Raw genomic sequence first — 18218 nt, 5'->3', positions numbered from 1 at the left:
TTACCTACTCGGCAACTCTATTAGTTTGAAAGTTTGTGCTATTGTATGTTTTGGGGTGTAATAAACATATGCGTCCTTTCCACATATTCTTTCCTTCTCACTACTCTCTATTAATGGAATTTCTGTACATTATTTTTAAAAGAGTCTGATCAGTATTAAAAACAAAGATATACTTTATCTATTTAAAAAAGAGTTATGAAGACAAATATTAAAAATTATTCTGTGAAACGGGTAACCTACCTTCCAAAAGATCCTCCTCTAAAATCCTCATCTCTGATGCTTCAATACCAGCAAGAGACAAGTAATGCCTAATATGGCTTATATACTGTGGGTATTTTTTATGGACAAGTGGATATGATTTTAGTCTCTACTTCTGATCAACTTGCTTTTGCCTTCTTTCCTAGGAAGTGTGTAGAGAGCTCTGGTGTCTCAGCAAAAGCAACCGCTGTGTCACCAACAGTATTCCCGCAGCTGAGGGAACACTCTGTCAAACTGGGAATATTGAAAAGGGGGTAAGCTCAATAGATTCATTAGCTTTTAACATGTAAACTAAACTGACAAATTTCTGGTTTTGCTATTAAGCCACTAGAAAATCATGCATACTAATTAAAATGTGCTTGAGAAGATAGTAATTTTCTAGCCTAATGAATTATCTTGATATCTACAGATATGCATTGTTTAGGAAAGTATAGTGAGTATTTTCTGAGTCAATTTCATCTTTCTGTATGTATACGTTTGAGCTGTATTTGCACAAAAAAAGCCCAACAGCAGTCTTATTTAATAGAGTCTATTTAGTCATATGGCTGTTTTTTTGCAACAATTTCCAAGAAAATTATGTGATCTTAAAATAGATTTTATAACTATAGTCTAATGAGTCATTTTTTTTTTTTTTTTTTAATGAGTCATTTTTAAATTGCAGTATGAGACCAAGGTCTAATAGTAGAAGAGAAATTTATTGAGCATAGAAATGATTGCTAAATAATTTTTAGTATCATCAGCCTAGTTTTCAAAAACTGTAATTATTAGGAATTGTTTAAACAGATAAGAATATTTTAGGCTGTTCTTGAAATTCTTTAGGAATTGCTATATATGTGATTCTAAAATTTATTGCTATGGACTGAGTTTACAGCAGTAACTATACTGTCATCTGTTCTCAGTTCTGACTTCTTCCATGTTAGTTGGGCTAGTTTCAACAAAGATTATAGTGAATTTCAGCTTGCAATCTGATGTTTAAATAAAAAGAATGAAAGCTTTTGGGCAGCTGTCACAGTGTATTAATCCTTGCTGATGGCTTCATTTAGGATCCATGACCTAGTGCCATGTTGATGGCTTTTCCATGCTGAGTTTGAAAATGTTGGTAAATTATGCTAAATGTATAAATCGATAGGGTCATTTTTAAAAGATTAAGAATCTTTTTTTGAAACTTTTGTTAAGTAGCCAATAAAAATACAGAGACCTTCACACACTACCAAAAATTCCTTCTGTTTTTTCATAGATGTAATAGCAATATTAGGAACCACTTCTTGAAACAACAGTCTAGGTTTATTCTGGAACCAACAATTCTTGTCAATGACAAGTAGCAATTTACATTGATCTGTACTTAGAAGAAATACACAACTGTAAAGAGAAAGTCACAGTGAGAATCTGTTTCTTTATTTGCCATTTATTGATTATTATTCTTGTGATCTACACCAGCAGCTCACTGTTTCTATTTGCCTATAATAATCACTATCACTAGCCCTGATAACTCTTTTATTTTACTTTAATTTTTAACCCAAAGCATGAAGAACTCATTCTTTTAAACACTTAAGAGCTCTCCTGAAAGCATCTGTAAATTATATGATCACTCTAGTTAGGTAAACCACAAGTAGTGGCTATCTGAGAACCCAACTCAGTCATCTTTATGGTAAACACAGTTAATATCTCATAATTCGTGCTTAACAGCAGGGCTCTGAAATATCATATTTTAAAGCTTATGTGCATATCATTGTGAGAGATGTCATTTACATATGCATTACAGTTTTGAAGGCTACTTAGAAATTGTTCTAAGTATCAAAGCTAACAGTATTGAATTTAAATTTAGATTAGCAAATAGAAGGGAAATATAATTATTTTTAAGTATAAGTAAGAATAAGCACAGATAAGAGAAAGTAAATAAAATGGGGCAAAAATGTATTTGATTTCTAAAGGTTCACTTTCTTAATCTAGGCTAATGGTTTTCAACTTTTTAATTGTTAAATACTTTGTTCAAATGCATTCTATTATATACATTTGAAAACAATGGAAATGCTCAGGTTAAAAAAAACCCTTGCCTACCACTTTACCCTCTCCTTAGAATCTTCTCAGCTTCCAGCAGACTTTGGCACAACAACTTCACTCCATTAAAGTCTATTTAAGAACTTGTGAGTGTAGCAAAGTTTGCCTACCGAGAGGTCATTAATATTCACAACATTAGAGTGCAGTTTCATAAAGTCAGTACTTTAGATTTCATCATCTCAAATTAATATGTAAAACAAATCTTGGCCGTTCTTCCAAAGTCATGGAAGGTCTATAGATAGAATAGCCTTAGGAAATTTTTAAATGAATGAATGAAAAAAACAAATAAACATAAAAACTCTTAGAAATAGAAAGGACAGAGTGCTAGGAGAAGATCCTCAAAATATCCCTATCATTAATTTTGAATTTATGAAAAAACTTTGAAAGCTAGATCAACTTACATTTTTAAGGGTAAAAAGTACAAAGAACTATTCATGTGAGCTAAATTTATTTTATTTTTCACTTACTGCATTTCCTTTGTTATCTGTTTATGAGTTTTTATTGTTGTTGATCTCAAGCTACTTTTTTCCTTAAGAGAGAAGCATGGTACTATTAACAAATGCAGATTTTCCTCTTAAAGCTATAGCTATTTGGGTATTAGGGCTTCCCAGATGGCACTAGAGGTAAAGAACCCACCTGCCAGTGCAGGAGACATAAGAGACAAAGATTCAATCCCTGGGTTGGAAAGATCCCTTGGAGGAGGGCATAGCAACCCACTCTAGCCATTCTCTCTAGGAGAATGGCTCCTAAGGACAGAGGAGCCTGGCAGGCTGCAGTCCATAGGGTTGCAGAGTTGGACACAACTGAAACGACTGGGCAAGCACACACATTTGGATATTAAATAAGAGCCCAGAATTTAATTCAAACCAAAATAGCTATGCAAACACTTAGTAACAAAATTAAAGCAAAGTTTTCAGTTGGTCTAGTTAACTTTGTGTAACCAGTCTGTATTCGTGGCATCTATAAATAGTTGACATTTTCAGTAATAATGATTATAAGTGATAATAAATAGTTTTATACCTACACTGTGCCAAGCACATATTTGTTCTGTTTACTATTGACAAAAATCTTCTACAGTGGGTACTGTTTTAATTCCATTTTACAGATGAAGAAAGTAAGACTTGAAAGCCTAAGATTACATAGCAATTGAACAATAAAGCTGAGATTCTAACCTAGGTCTTTCTGATTCCAAAGTTGAAAACTGTCCCTCTCTACCGCCTCTGATTATACTTTACCTTCAGATGGGAAATTATGTGGAATAAAAGGCAAATTTTCACTGTCAGAGGAATGCTGAGTCACTGAGCCTGAAATGGTTTAACAATATGTTTTACCCTTTATTACTAAGTGGATTTTTCATTTATTTACTTGTAACAGTTTGTTATCTCTGGAATCACAATAAAAAGGCCCCTGGACAGAACACTGAGCTAAATATATATGGTAGTTGGCAAAATAGTGAATTGGCAAAATAATGAATCTCACTTTTAAGTGAGAGCAAATCTATTTTTACATATTTCATAGAGATAGAGTGAGAATGGAATGAGATACTATCTTGGTGAGCTTTTTGTTGGCTTCCTCAGAGAAATGGTGCTAATATATGTTACTAGAACATCATCATTAGTTTTCATTATTATGTACCAACCTTAGATGGTGGTGGGCAGAAAATTATTTGCCAGACTGTCTTAACTGGTAGTAATGAGCATCACAGACTGTAAGCATGAGTTTGTGTGTCTCAGATGCATGAATGGTATATCCACAACCTCTGATCTTAATTCTGAATTTCAAAACTACTCTCAGCAGAAGGAACAAGAAAGAACCTATATCCTGTCTAGCCAGCAGGATAAAACCAAAGCTGCTCATAGTTTTTTAAATAAATCTTTTTTTTAAAAGCTTGGGGGAGGGGAGAAATATGGCTCAAGTGATAGCATAGACATATCCAGAGGACTGGATCCACAATGATCTCGTCAAACTCTGGCTGCAAAAGATACGGGATCTTTGCCCGGGGGCGCAGTTCCACAAATGTTCCATGTGAGTATGGGAACTGTTCCATGCACATTTAGCAGATGGAGTAAGAAATATGGCCAAAAAATTAAAAACTGATCTTTGCGTGAGTCCTGGGGGGTCTGACATCGCTATTACAGTCATTGGATGTTTGCCTGAATAAGCCATTCAAGGGCTGAATAAGAACCATATGGTCTGAATGGATGTGCTCTGGGACAGTAGCATTAACCAAAGGAGGAAATTTGATGAGCCCAGACAGTGCACTGGTACTGTATGTCCATGGGTCACACTCCTACAAATCAGTCAGTATAACTTGCAATAAACGAGTTTTTGTTAGACATGCCATCAGCAATAGCCGTTTGGACAGAACTCGGAGGGACGCCATATTTGATGAAATAGTAAACAAAGATCTACACTAAAAAAATTCTGATAGTAGTGTTGGCATTGTTACTAAACAGGATATTAAGGATAATCAAAACCCAGCTCTTGTAAGCTCTGATGGTGACCACAAAGAACATTTCATATACTTGGTTTATTGCCAAAAGATTAATTTAATGATTCTACAAGGCCCAATTAGAGACACAGTCCAGAATTTAGGCTTACATATACATGACATTGATTCCTAATATTTTTGCGTGGTAAACACAATTCTAGATTAGAATAGAATTATTGCATGTCCTTTTAAAGCACTGGCTATATAATAGGACATTTGCAGCCTTAGATCTTCATTTCTTAGAGTAGAATTTAATATGTTTTGACTGGGTACCAAACTATAAACACAGGAAGTGAAGAAAGAATAACTCTTCCAATTGCTCTAGAAATTTGAATAGTATGGGATGACAAGTTCTGATTTAGAATTTAGGCTGAAATAAACTTTAGCATTCCCACACCTGCACAGCGAAAGATAAGCCTTCTAATAGCACTGTGGTCCAACTCTCAGCTTTTCTGATTTGGGAAGAATGTTCTATATTGAATCACCAATATCACATCCTTTAAAATCTTAGGATTTCCTTAGAATTATCTTATTCCAGATGCTGGCTAGACCCAGGGCTGGCTATGGTACAAGATCTACCATAATTATATCCTAAAATATACCTAGTTTTAAAAAACTGTTTTAAAATACTGTGTATTTACTTATTTTGAAATTTTACTTTGTAGAATTCTGACAAATTTTCAAAGTTAGATTGTTTGATTTATAATATTAATAAAATTTGGTGGCTTAACAGAAATGTTTAATGATGAATAAGTGTTTCTTAAGAAAAATTGTAAAGCCTCACTGGAATATATCATCTTTCTAGATAGTTTTAAAGGCATAGTTCTTTTATTTAGAAAGAATGTGAAAAGCAAGAATGAGCAGTACGAGATTTTATGTTTGGAATGTGATAGTTTCACTTCTTTCACCTTTCTGAATCTGATTTAACACACCTGAATTAGCAAAAAGAAGGCCAAATTTATCTACTTTATCTGGATAGTTTAGGCTAAAGTAATATGACTGATATTTAAAATAGTACAAAATCACTAGATTGGATATAACCCTTGAGAATAAAAATTAAAAACTAGTTTCCCTCTGAATATTTAACTTTTCTAGTTTAAGAAATGAAGTAAAATTCTATGCCGGTGGAAATAGAACTTTTATAGTTTTGGCATCTTCAGGTTAAAAAAGGATAAAAATAGAAAATATAAAACCCAGAATTCCCACCTTTACTGTTCTTATAGGATATGTATACTTAAAGTTTATTTGGTGTAATCTAATTATATTAATTATGACTTACATTAAAATCTTAGTATAGATTGATTAATATGGTCATCTACAAAATTAGCTCAAATAACTTGATCGACATGAAGTTCCCTATAGGTTTCTTAAAAAACTTATTAAGTTAAATGAGTTTCTTCTCTTAAAATCATGTACTACATTAAGATACATAATACTACCAGAAGGAGAGGTAGCAAAAATTCCAGAGATCCTTTCCTATAAACACAAGGTTGAGAGGAAAGTAAACAAGCACAAAAGAACATTTTGCCCGAGAGCAAAGTTAAACAAGTCATTTGATAGATTTTTAACTTCTTTGAAGGTATGTCTGTGTAGAACTAATTTCTGTGGTCATCCTAATCCAAACCATATTATAATAAAAAACTGAAATTAGTCCCCATTTTGTAGTTAGGGAAACTAAAGAAAAGAAACAAAGGACTTGCTTTGGACCAAAGAAGGATGTTGCTAAAATGAGAACTGAAGTTTGTAACAGAGTACACACAGACTTCCCTGGTGGGCTTCCCTGGTCGCTCAGATGGTAAAGAATCCACCTGCAATGTGAGAGACCTGGGTTCGATCCCTGGGTTGTGAAGATCCCCTGGAGGAGGGCATGGCAACTCACTCCAGTATTCTTGCCATGGAGAATCCCCTTGGACAGAGGAGCCTGGTGGGCTACAGTCCATGGGGTGGCAAAGAATCTGACATGACTGAGTGACTAAACACAAAACACTGACTGAAGACTAAGTTGTTAATTAATTATTAAACTAGACACTAGTCTCTTGTCAACTGCTAAATGGCTGATACTTGTATTATTATTATGAATTCTTCATTCTTTACCCATTAATTTATGTTATTTAACTTTATGATATAATTGTCTATTATACTTTGACTCTGTAGAATAGATATAATAAATAGCGTGCATTTTCACAATAAAAGGTTTTAGCAAACCACTTACAGAATACTACTGCTGTGTATATATTAATTAATGGTAAGAACTGAGCAACATTTTACGAACTGAATATTTGTATTTATCTTGTACCTTAAATATACATTTTAAGAGGGAAACAGGAGAATTTATGTGATTTCTTACCCCGTGCTGTATTCTGTGAGCATCTAGAAAACATGTAATACAATATTATTAAATACTTTAGAACCTACATCTTTCAGTGTTTGTGTGGCCTTCACAATTTCATGCCCTAAAAATTACACAAAGTGGAATTTTTTCCTCTACTAATTATAAGAATATTCAAGGAGGTATGAAAAAACATATACATGTATAAATATATATATATATATATACTTGCAGCTCATTGAATTTTAAAAAAATCTCTAGTGTTATTTTTATGTAGTAAAAACAGTTCAATAAAGTATATTAGCATATTCTTTAATGTCTTCAGATATATAGTCCTACACCTCCAATTGATTTTTCCCCACTTTTTTTTATGTGTATTTGGACAGCAAATCCTTTTCTCTCAGTAAGTGATCTTGGGCAAGTCAACCTTCTTAAGATTCTAGTTGCCTCATATGAAAAAATGAAGTGCTTAGACCACATAAATTCTAAAGTCTCTTTGAGCTTTAAGTGCAGCTCTGTGATTATATAAGATAAATGTAAAATCAAATTTTATCCTTATTTGAAATCAGTAATGCTGTTTCCAACTTAAAAAATATGCAAATTTTAATATTTGGAATTTTTAAGTGTTCAGTCGGTTCAGTCTCTCTGTTGTGTCCGACTCTTTGCAGCCCCATGGACTGCAGTACACCAGACTTCCCTATCCATCACGAACTCCCGGAGCTTACTCAAACTCAGGTCCATTGAGTCGATGATGTCATCCAACCATCTCATCCTCTTTCATCCCCTTCTCCTCCCGCCTTAAATCAGTCCCAGCATCAGGGTCTTTTCAAATGAGTCAGTTCTTCGAATCAGGTGGCCAGAGTATTGGAGTTTCAGCTTCAGCATCAGTCCTTCCAAACCACAGGGGGGAAGAACAGTAATTACTGGTTAATACTACATTACTCAGTTACTCTCATAGGAAAATAGGTGAGGCATAAATATTCTCACACGGAGCTACTTGTAATAACATTTGTAATACCAAAAATGTAAAACCAGAGGATATTTGGTTCACTGTTATGATTTTTATATAGATGAAGATCTAACACAATTGATATACCATTATACAAACTGGTTCGTCTCCAAGATCAATTAGGTAAATCATAAGCTGGCACCTTGAACATTCTCCCTCTCACATGTACATAATTAGCAGTCCTGCTTCCAGAGTTGGTACTTCATGATTGATTAATTCAACTACCTCTGCTTCATCATTTTAGACAGATGATTTTTTCTCTTCATAATACTCTTTAATTGCCCAAAACACGTTATCTTTTTTAATGCACTACTTTAATATTTCTTCGATTTAGGATCGGAATGTTTGGCCTTATATAGTCAATTAAATTTTAACTTCCTCTTGCCTAATTTTTTTTTTTTTTTTTTTTTTTTTTATAAATTTATTTATTTTAGTTGGGGGCTAATTACTTTACAATATTGTAATAGTTTTTGCCATACATTGACAAGAATCAGCCATGGGTTTACATGTGTTCCCCTTCCCGAACCCCCCACCCACCTCCCTCCCCCTCTCATCCTTCTGGATCATCCCATTGCCCCGGCCCTGAGCCCTTGTCACATGCATCGAACATGGAATGGTGCTCTGTTTCACATATGACAATACACATGTCTCAATGCCATTCTCCCAGAACGTCCCACCCTCACCTTCTCCCTCAGAGTCCATAAAATTTATAGACAAATGATAATTCCTTTGTACTTTTCTTAAAAAGTCCTATATGTTGTTACAACTACTGAAACATTCTGTGAATGCCAACTACCAAGGACGCAAAGATGAATTTGACTTTCTTTACTCTCCAATATCTCCAGTTCCTTCTTGACATATAATAACCAAAATGGGACACAGAATTCAATAATTTAACTAATGTATTCATTCATTCAATACAGTTTTGTTAAATATCCACTACGTTCTGGGCACTATTTTAGGCATTCAGCATTTTCAATTAGAACATTCTGTGATGATAGAAATGTTCTGTATCTACTCTGTCAAGTATCATAGCCACTAGACACATGTGGCTATGGAGTCCTAGCAGGGGTCTCAGGAACTCAATTTTCAATTTTAATTAAATTTGAATAGCCACATGTGGCTCTTAAGGCTTTTGTATACTAAAGAGAGGAGGCAATAAAAGTAATAAATAATTTGAAAAATAAGTTATTGCTGTTCAGTGGCTAAGTCATGTCTGACTCTTTGTAACTCCATGGACTGTAGCGTGCCACGCTTCCCTGTCCTTCACTATCTCCCGGATTTTGCTCAAGTTCATGTCCATTGAATCAGTGATGTTATCTAACCCATCTCATTTTCTGCCATGGGTAATTTAAATGAGTGGTAAAGGGGACTAAAACAGGAAGATGTAATCTCTGTACATGCTAGAGTAGGAGGAGGGGAGGGTGGCAGGGGTAGTGAGGTACAGCCACTTCATAATAAGAGTGGTCAAGGATAGAGTATTTCTGGGAGGACCAGCAAATCTAAGTACCCTGAGCAGAGAATAAGTTTAGTGTATTGAGGAACAGAAAGAAAGCCAGTGTGTCTGGAGCATTCTGTACCAGAAAGAGAATAAGGCTGGAGAGGGAAGCAGGGGCTAGGTCACAAAGGTCATTGTTGACCATAGGGGAAGAGGAAACCATTACAGTCTTTTGAGAAAAAGAGTAACATGATACCATAGTATGTTTTAAAAGAGCTCTCTGATAGCTCCCTGGAGAATAGGTTGATTATAGATAGAAGAAAGTGAGGCAGGGGGACCAGGTAACAAGCTATTCCATTTGCCAGTTTAGTTTATAGTGATAGCAGTACAAACGGTGAAAGTGGAAGAATTCTGGATATATAGAATTAATATAATAAATTGATTACTTTTAAAACATCATGTGTCATAAACCCTTTATGTTTTAATATGAAGTTGAATTTATATTTAACAATCTAACATTGCTGACAGTTACTCAACTCTGATAATGTTCACTATTGTTATTCATATAAACAAAGAATTTTCATAGCATCAGCATGCTGCTTAGTCACTCAGTCGTGTCCGACCCTTTGTGACCCCATGAACAGTAACCCACCAGGCTCCTCTGTCCATGGGATTCTCCAGGCAAGAATACCGGAGTGAGTTGCCATTTCCTTTTGCAAGCGTCAGCATGGTTCATCAAATTTTGATAACTCAGAAAAATGCACTAATAAAAGCCTTGCATAGTGCTTGGTTTTTTAAAAACAGCTTTCATTTTTACCATATTCTGCAAATAAGATTTATCATGTTAGAGTTATGAGCTGATTATGCGATGTCTGCGTCTCGATAAATTATTCCTGGCTTTCTACTTATGCGTAGTATGTGTGGTTTATTGCAGAGAGTAAAGCTGAGAAGAATTCCGGTACACATGTTCATGTAGGGGCTATACACATGGCTAGTCAGTGTATATAAGGGTTTTTTTGTACCCTGTCCCTAGTGTCTTGGCATTACTTTTATTATGTCTGCAGTACTCATGTAGATGAAATGCCACAACACATTCCTTTACTATTGTAGCCTCAATTGGCCTTTTTTTTTTTTTTTTTTAAAGAGAAAGCAATTACCATCATAAAAATTCCTTACTGGGGAACTTTCCATATTGCGTTATCATTCCATGAGTCTAATAATAGTGAAATATAAAGAAAAAAATGTTATAATATTAAAATATCTAAAGAAGACTTTTGAGGTCTCTCTAATGAGAAAACACCAAAAGTCTGGAGGAGGAGAAAGAAGGAAAAAAAGAAGTCAAGTCAAGTTTTTTAGACTCCTGGTGTTTGTTAGAGATGTATAAATCATTGCTTAGCTAAAGATAATTTGCAAATCACATGCACCTTTACCAATGTCTAAACACAGTTAAAGAACTCTCAGTCTGTTAATTATTGGGAGAATGCTAATGCCTATAATTGGTCATTGCCTGACCCTTATGTATTTATTTCTATCCTGGTAGCCCTGCCTGCCTAAAAGCTAATTCTGTGTTTTCTGTGAAATCTTGCAGTGGTGTTATCAGGGAGATTGTGTTCCTTTTGGCACTTGGCCCCAGAGCATAGATGGGGGCTGGGGTCCCTGGTCACTATGGGGAGAGTGCAGCAGGACCTGCGGGGGAGGCGTCTCCTCATCCCTAAGACACTGTGACAGTCCAGCGTAAGTAGCTAAAGTAAGCCGGAGCCAACAAAAAGACACAGTTGGAAATGATTCAAAGCTGTGGTTTCACATGTTATCTGTAAAAACGTTTCACCAGTGAGCCAAGTGCTTGTCTTCAGAACAAGCAATAGGCACAGGAAAGTGGAGGAGCCTTGTTAGACAGACTTTCTTTTTCTTCTTTTCACCTTACTATGTAACTAAAAAGAAAAGAAAAGCATTGTGTATCTATCCCAGGTACAGCCAGACTTTTAATCTAATAATAATCAGATAGATTTCCTCCTCCAAAAACTACTGAATTATGGATGAAACCAGGTCTGGTCTTAGCTACATTACCATTATTCCCAGGAAACCTAAGGTCTTTTCACATGTCACATAAAATTATTACTGCTACATTAGTATTAAAAAGACCAATGAGAGCACTTCAAGGGTTGAAATGCCTTGATTCGCATCACAAATCACAATGAAAAGAATACTGCCCATGTGTTAAAATAGTTTCCATTCACATGCCCCCATTAATCATCTTCCGGAACTGCCACCACTTTCTCCTCATGACTGTTTTATGCAGGTCAGACTGCTCCTCTCCCACCACGCTTTCTCTAGCCAGAGTCCCCCTGGCGTGAGGCCAGCCCGTCCGTACTCCTCGCTAAGCTGGATTGCTTCTCCCTCCCGCCAGTGCCCATTACAGGTGGATGATTTCTCTAGTTGGTCTGTCGTGTCCTACCAGAGACTAAACTGCTCCTTAGCTGCTTCATGTCAAGTGCTCCCATTTTTGTCTAGAACTCAGGTTAAGGACCTCTTTGCTGACAATTATTTGGTGCAGAATGATGTTATGATATCACCTCTGTTTTTTCCCCCTGCTGGGGTAAAAGATGGTCTATTTTTATTTTTTCCCATTTTAACTTAGTATCCCTGTCTTTGGTTCCTCCCTCTAAATGTCTCTTCTCTTTTCTTTTTTAGTTTGAAATTGTTTCCCTTTGTATTACTTCTGTTTTTTCATTCTGTTAAACAGAGCTCACTGTCACCCACTCATAAAACAGCAGTGCCACTATTCCCACTACCTTATTTTTGTCTGACCAACCCATTTCTCCCATCCTGGCTCAAGCTGGGCCATTTTTCTCCCTTGTTTAAAGTCCGCATTCACTGGCATTCGAAATATGTTAATATATACTTTAATATATTAAAGTGTAACTTTAATTATCTCATTTGTAATTAATATCAATGAGATAATTGATAACGTAATAAATTTATAATACTTACCAGTGAACCAAAATTATAATTGAGACTTGATCTTTTTAAAACAAGTACAGAATAATGAAGTTCAGCTCCAAGCTACTGTAATTTAATAACCAAAAGTATAAAACCCTATGGTAATAAATAATATACCCAAATATTTAAAAGAATGATGTGGACCACTTTTGAAACAACAAGTTATTTTTTTCCATTCAAATATTACCTGCCAAAATAATAGCATATGACTTTCTCTAATGTTAAATACTCCAGAAACTAATTTATGTAAAACAAATATTTAACACCCTAATTGAATGTAATATAAAGTATCTATATAATACAAGCCTATCTGATGTTTAGATTTAATTCTTTTAAACTTTATGTAATATTTGAAATGAGATAGAAATTTATTTCTTCATTAAATACTCTGAAGCTATTTCCAGAGAATGTCTTCTTATTTCTAGTCTGTAAAAACAAACTTTCCATTTCCTACTTGATAAACATAGTATCAGATTATGTGTTTTGTTGAATATGATTCAAATGACTTTTCATTATAAATGATTTTTAAACTCATTATGTTGAACTGAATACCTGTTTACTATGTTAATTAGAAAATACATTGATTTAATCACATTTTCTTAAGAATGTATATATCATCACAATTAAGAGCCTTATAAAATTACTCATAGCAAATTGTCTTAATTTTTGTTTAATAACCGTAATCATTATTGCTATCACCATGATTATTATTTTAGTAACTAATAAAATGTCAATATGTTTTCATCAAGCAATTTATGTACTCTTTATGTGGTTAGATATATTATATTCACATGTTAAACAAAATGTGTTTTCAGACCTTCAGGAGGTGGAAAATATTGCCTTGGGGAAAGGAAACGGTATCGCTCCTGCAACACAGATGTAAGTAAAAGCAAATCATGCTATGAAAAGTTAGCTTACATTTCCCCTAGAGCAGGGAAATTTTTTAAACTGTGAGCTAGTTTGATCAGAAATCCATGTGTGTGAGGGTCACATGAATTTTTGAAACTGGATGGAACCAGCCTTTTAGGTCCATCAATTCTATCGACAAGAGTCAAGAGGAAGCTCCAGCACTAGGAGCAAATATGCTCTCCTGAAAAGGAATCAAGAGACAGACACGCACACCCTGAACTTCCTAGCCCCTCAACACTCACAACCTTGCCACCATTATCTTTCTTGAGTTCAAGAAATAAGGATTAATCTTATTATGGCCTTTATTCCATTTTACGTTTGCCACTTCAAGAAGTCCCAGACTTCAGCGTCATTCCTCGTCTCTTTCCATTCAATTCCATAAATCTTTGCATATCCCTGCTGTTTCCTATCCCTGCCCAACCACTGAAACTCTTCTGTGCCCCCAGAAACTCGTGATTCATCATCAGCAAAACCCCTTGTATCTTGAAGTGTCCAAATTTTCTTTCCTTTTACCTTCTTGTTGCAATGGAAACTGGGTTTCCTCTGAAGATACTGCTTCTTTTTGCAGGCCTCTAAAGTTAAGGACTTGTGTTTTCTCCCGTAGCCCATGAATGACTGGGCCTGGAAGTGAGTTGACTATCTTCTTTATATCTTATTAGTGTGTGTTAATCACTCAGTCGTGTCCGACTCTCTGTGACCTCATGGACTGTAGCCCACAAGGGTCCTCTGTCCATGGAATTCTCCAGGCAAGAATACTGGAGGGAGTTTCCATTTCCTGCTCCAGGGGATCTTCCCCACCCAGGGATTGGACCTGTGTCTGTTGGATCTCCTGCACTGCAGGTGGATTCTTTCCCAATGTGCCACCAGGGAAGCCCACACCCAGTCATTATATCTTATTACTCCTTCCAAAGAGTTTTTCCTTTCTGCTATCTAAAAACCACAGCTTTTAATTTGTTATCATATCATGAGACTATTACCCACACTCCCATACTATTCCTCATTCATATGCTCTTCTGTGTTTCCTGTGTCTCCTGCATTGCAGGTGGATTCTTTACTGCTGAACCATCAGGGAAGTTGTCCCCTATCTTTCCCTGGATTATTCTAAATAGCTTTTTCAGTGAATTTCCCGATATTACTATTGCTCCCTACAGTGCTCAATATAAGAGACAGAGTTTCAGTGTATTTCACCCAATACCTTTCAATGGCTCTCTGTTTTACTTAAATACAAACTCATACAGAGGTTTGCAAGGCCTGTGCAATCTGGCCTTCTGTTACTTCTCTGAACTCATCTTTTACTGTTTTCCTCCTTATTCACCCTGCTGCAGGCACACGGTCTCCCTCCTTGTACATGCCAGGCATGCTCCCACCTTAGGGCTTTTGAACTGGCTATTCTCTTTGCCTTGTATAGTCTTCCAACCCAGATATCTACATCACTAACTCCCTTACCTCACCTTTACTCAACTGATCATCTTCTCAGTGAGGCCTAGTCTGATACTGAATTTAAAATTGCAACCCTCCCTTCTCCCTACAACCCTAGGATTCCTAATCTTCCTTACCCTACTCTATTTCTCCTCATATTATTGCTAACATACTCTTATTTATAGCTTATCATATTTAGTTCTATTAAATTTATTTTTAATGATACATGTAGCTTCAAGTTAATAATTACATGTAGCTTTAATTACAATGATTCTATTAAATTTCCAGCATTAATTAATAAATAATTGAGTGCCTACTTTTATCAGACTGTGCTAGAGTGAGAGAGTCTATGCCTTGAAGGATTTTATAATTTCCAAGGAAGTCACAGAAAATCACAAGGCAGGGTGACAAGTGATATGACAGAAAAAATATGGAATGCTGTAAAAACATGTGGAATTGGCACATAGCCTAATTATGGAGTTAAGGATTTCTTCCCATAGGAAGCTAAAGACCTGAAGGGCAAATTGGAAAAGAAAAGAAGGAAAAAACATTGAGAGCTTTCTAGGCACAAATAAAATTAAGTGTAAAGTGTGTAGGTTAAAATTTAGTCTCAGATTTATGCTTTAGATGAAAATGGGTTAGAGAAAGGTAAGACTACAACAGAACAGCAAACAAATCAAGAAGAATTTAAGGATACTGGTGAGTCATGCGCTGTACACTAGGGAATGACAATGGAGTCTATAAAGAGGGCTAGCAAGGAGAAAATTAGATACCTAACTTTGAAAAATCCATAAAAATTAAAGAACCAGGGTGGCAGGATAAACAGGGTGAAAGAGATAGCAAGTCAGGGGATGCAAGAATGGAATGTATTAATATTTGAGTTTAAGATGTGAGAAGTGAGACTGTTCTCATTGAGGTCAGATCTGGATTGTGGTCATGGGAGTGCATGCCCAAGGTTGAATAGAGGTCAAGGAGTTCAAGGACTGTTAAAGGTAGGGAGTTTGGGGAGTCTTCCATGTGGGTGACATTAGGACTTGGAGCATATAGTGAAACTGTGAAGCAGGTATGAAGCTCTTTAATCAATGATGGGAAACAGTCATTATGAGGTTAGTAAAAAGCAATGATGAAATCAAATAGTGATTTGGATGAATAACATAAATCTCAGAAAATAGAGGTTTTATGCATGAGAAGAAGAAGGGAGTCCTACTATATATTAGACTGTATTAGGTAGGAGTGTGAAAGCCAAACCCACCTCTCAATCCCCATCTATTTCTGTTATATAGTTGCAGAGGTGGGCCCACATTTTGGGTCTAATAACACAAGTGCTATATAATATGAATAATGTATGGTAGGTAATAAAAAAGCAGATAAAGACACTCCAGACACACATGCCAAGCTTGTTTCATTTTACCCATATTTTATATGCTCAGATTTTTTATAAAGCTTGCTACTGGTCACTTGACATTTCTATTAGTATCTTTGTCTTCTGTTTCAGCTTTCAGCAAATGTTAAGGAGATATATTTAACATACATATATATGTGTATATATATATATATCATGGATATGCAAATAATTATGTTTTCTCATTAATCTTGTCTCTACTAGTTCAGAATTTGAGACAATAAAGTTACCACACCAAAATTTATTTTCATGCTATCCAAGTTAATAAAGCTATCTGAGCATAAATTGTGCAAGCTGGAACCTTTTAAAATTTAATCTAATACATGAAAATTTAAACTTTCTAGACACATAATCTAGCCCAGCACTGTCCAAGAGATTGTTTCTCAATGATGGAAATATTCTATATATGCACTGTCCAATGCCTAGTCAAATTAGCTGTTGAGCACTTGAAATTCATCTAGTGCAACAGAAGAACAGAATCTTTTAAGTTTAATTAATTTAATTTGAATAGCCACATGTGGCTAGTGACAGCTGTATTAGACAGCACAAAGCTAGTCTAGCTTTGCAGTAGAGAACTAATTATTATAAAGAAGATTGTATTTGTTAATCCCAAATTTCTAATTTATCCTTCTCCCTTCTTCTTTTGCTAACCTTAAGTTTTTTTTCTACGTCTGTTGAGTCTATTTTTGTTTTGAAAGGAACTACTGTATAGCACAGAAGACTATATTCAATATCTTGTAATAACCTATAATGAAAAAGAATCTGAAGAAGAATATATATAAAGATAGATATAACTGAATCACTTTTCTGTACACCTGAAGCATTGTAAATATAAAATGTAAAAAAAACAGTAAAAAAGACTATGAATAGTATGTATAAAATTCTTTAATCAAATCAAACTTAGTTCATTTTAGAAACAAATGTGAAACTTCTGTTTTTGGTAATGACATTACTCTGACAGAAAAATTTTTTTAGATTGCTGAATAAGATTTTTTTTTAACATTTTAAAATCAGCAAAGAGCTGATCAGATAGTAAGGAAAATATCCTAAGGTCATATTTTTTTAAAGGAAACTGAAAACCATCAAAAAGGGAGCAATGGAACAACTAAGGTACTTTTCCCTGACAATATTCAGAGGAAGAGAAGAGATAAAGTACCCCGTATGTCTTTCTTAAGTATATGAAAAGTTTTTACCAAAGCTTCTTGCCTGCTCCCTCAGCAGACTTCCTTCATGTTTTGTTGGTCAAGACGCCACATGCCCACCCTTAACCCAGTCACAAGCAAAAGGAACGTTATTACCATAACTGATTTCAGCTAATCCAGATAAGTCCTTAAAATGGGGTTAGGGTCATCTTCTCTGAGAAGTAGATTCCTGGGCAAAAATTAGAACTCTGTTTAGAAAAGGCAAAGGAACCAGAGATCAAATTGCGAACATTCGCAGGATCATAGAGAAAGGAAGGGCATTCCAGAAAAACATCAGCATCTTCTTCATTGACTACGCTAAAGCCTTTGACTGTGTAGACCATAACAAACTGTGAAAACTCTTTAAGAGATGGTAATATGAGACCATCTTACCTGTCTCCTGAGAAACCTGTATGTGGGTCAAGAACAACACTTAGAACCAAACATGGAACAACTGACTGGTTCAAAATTGAGAAAGGAGTACGACAAAGCTGCATATTGTAACCCTGTCTGTTTAACTTATATGCAGAACACATCATGCAAAATGCCAGGCTGGATGAGTTACAAGCTGGAATCAAAATTGCCAGGAAAAATATCAACAACCTCAGATATGCAGATGATACCACTCTAATGGCAGAAAGTGAAGAGAAACTAAAGAGCCTCTTGATGAGGGTGAAAGAGGAGAGTGAAAAAGCTGACTTAAAACTCAATATTAAAAAAACTA

General features: G+C 35.3%; 1 protein-coding gene across 6 annotated transcripts in view; it reads left to right on the top strand.

The window, feature by feature from the left end:
* ADAMTS6 (ADAM metallopeptidase with thrombospondin type 1 motif 6) overlaps positions 1 to 18218 on the top strand; it is a 278314-nt gene that overhangs the window by 171682 nt on the left and 88414 nt on the right. For 4 of the 6 annotated variants that reach the window (XR_014061715.1, XR_014061716.1, XR_014061717.1 and 1 more), the window contains exons 11-13: positions 405 to 512; positions 11172 to 11317; positions 13399 to 13462. Coding sequence is in view for 3 of the 6 variants with exons in the window: in XM_081518234.1 (XP_081374360.1) it covers positions 405 to 512; positions 11172 to 11317; positions 13399 to 13462 (318 nt within the window). In the remaining 3 variants the exon portion in view is untranslated. The remainder of the gene's footprint in view (positions 1 to 404; positions 513 to 11171; positions 11318 to 13398; positions 13463 to 18218) is intronic. The other 2 variants (XM_081518235.1, XM_081518236.1) reach the window with 2 other exon arrangements.

This window comes from Giraffa tippelskirchi, chromosome 8 (genome assembly GCF_054371585.1).
Source record: "Giraffa tippelskirchi isolate mGirTip1 chromosome 8, T2T-mGirTip1v1.2.pri, whole genome shotgun sequence".
Classification (NCBI taxonomy): domain Eukaryota; kingdom Metazoa; phylum Chordata; class Mammalia; order Artiodactyla; family Giraffidae; genus Giraffa; species Giraffa tippelskirchi.
Note: the sequence above shows the minus strand (reverse complement) of the source record. Positions and strands in the feature narration are given on the sequence as shown.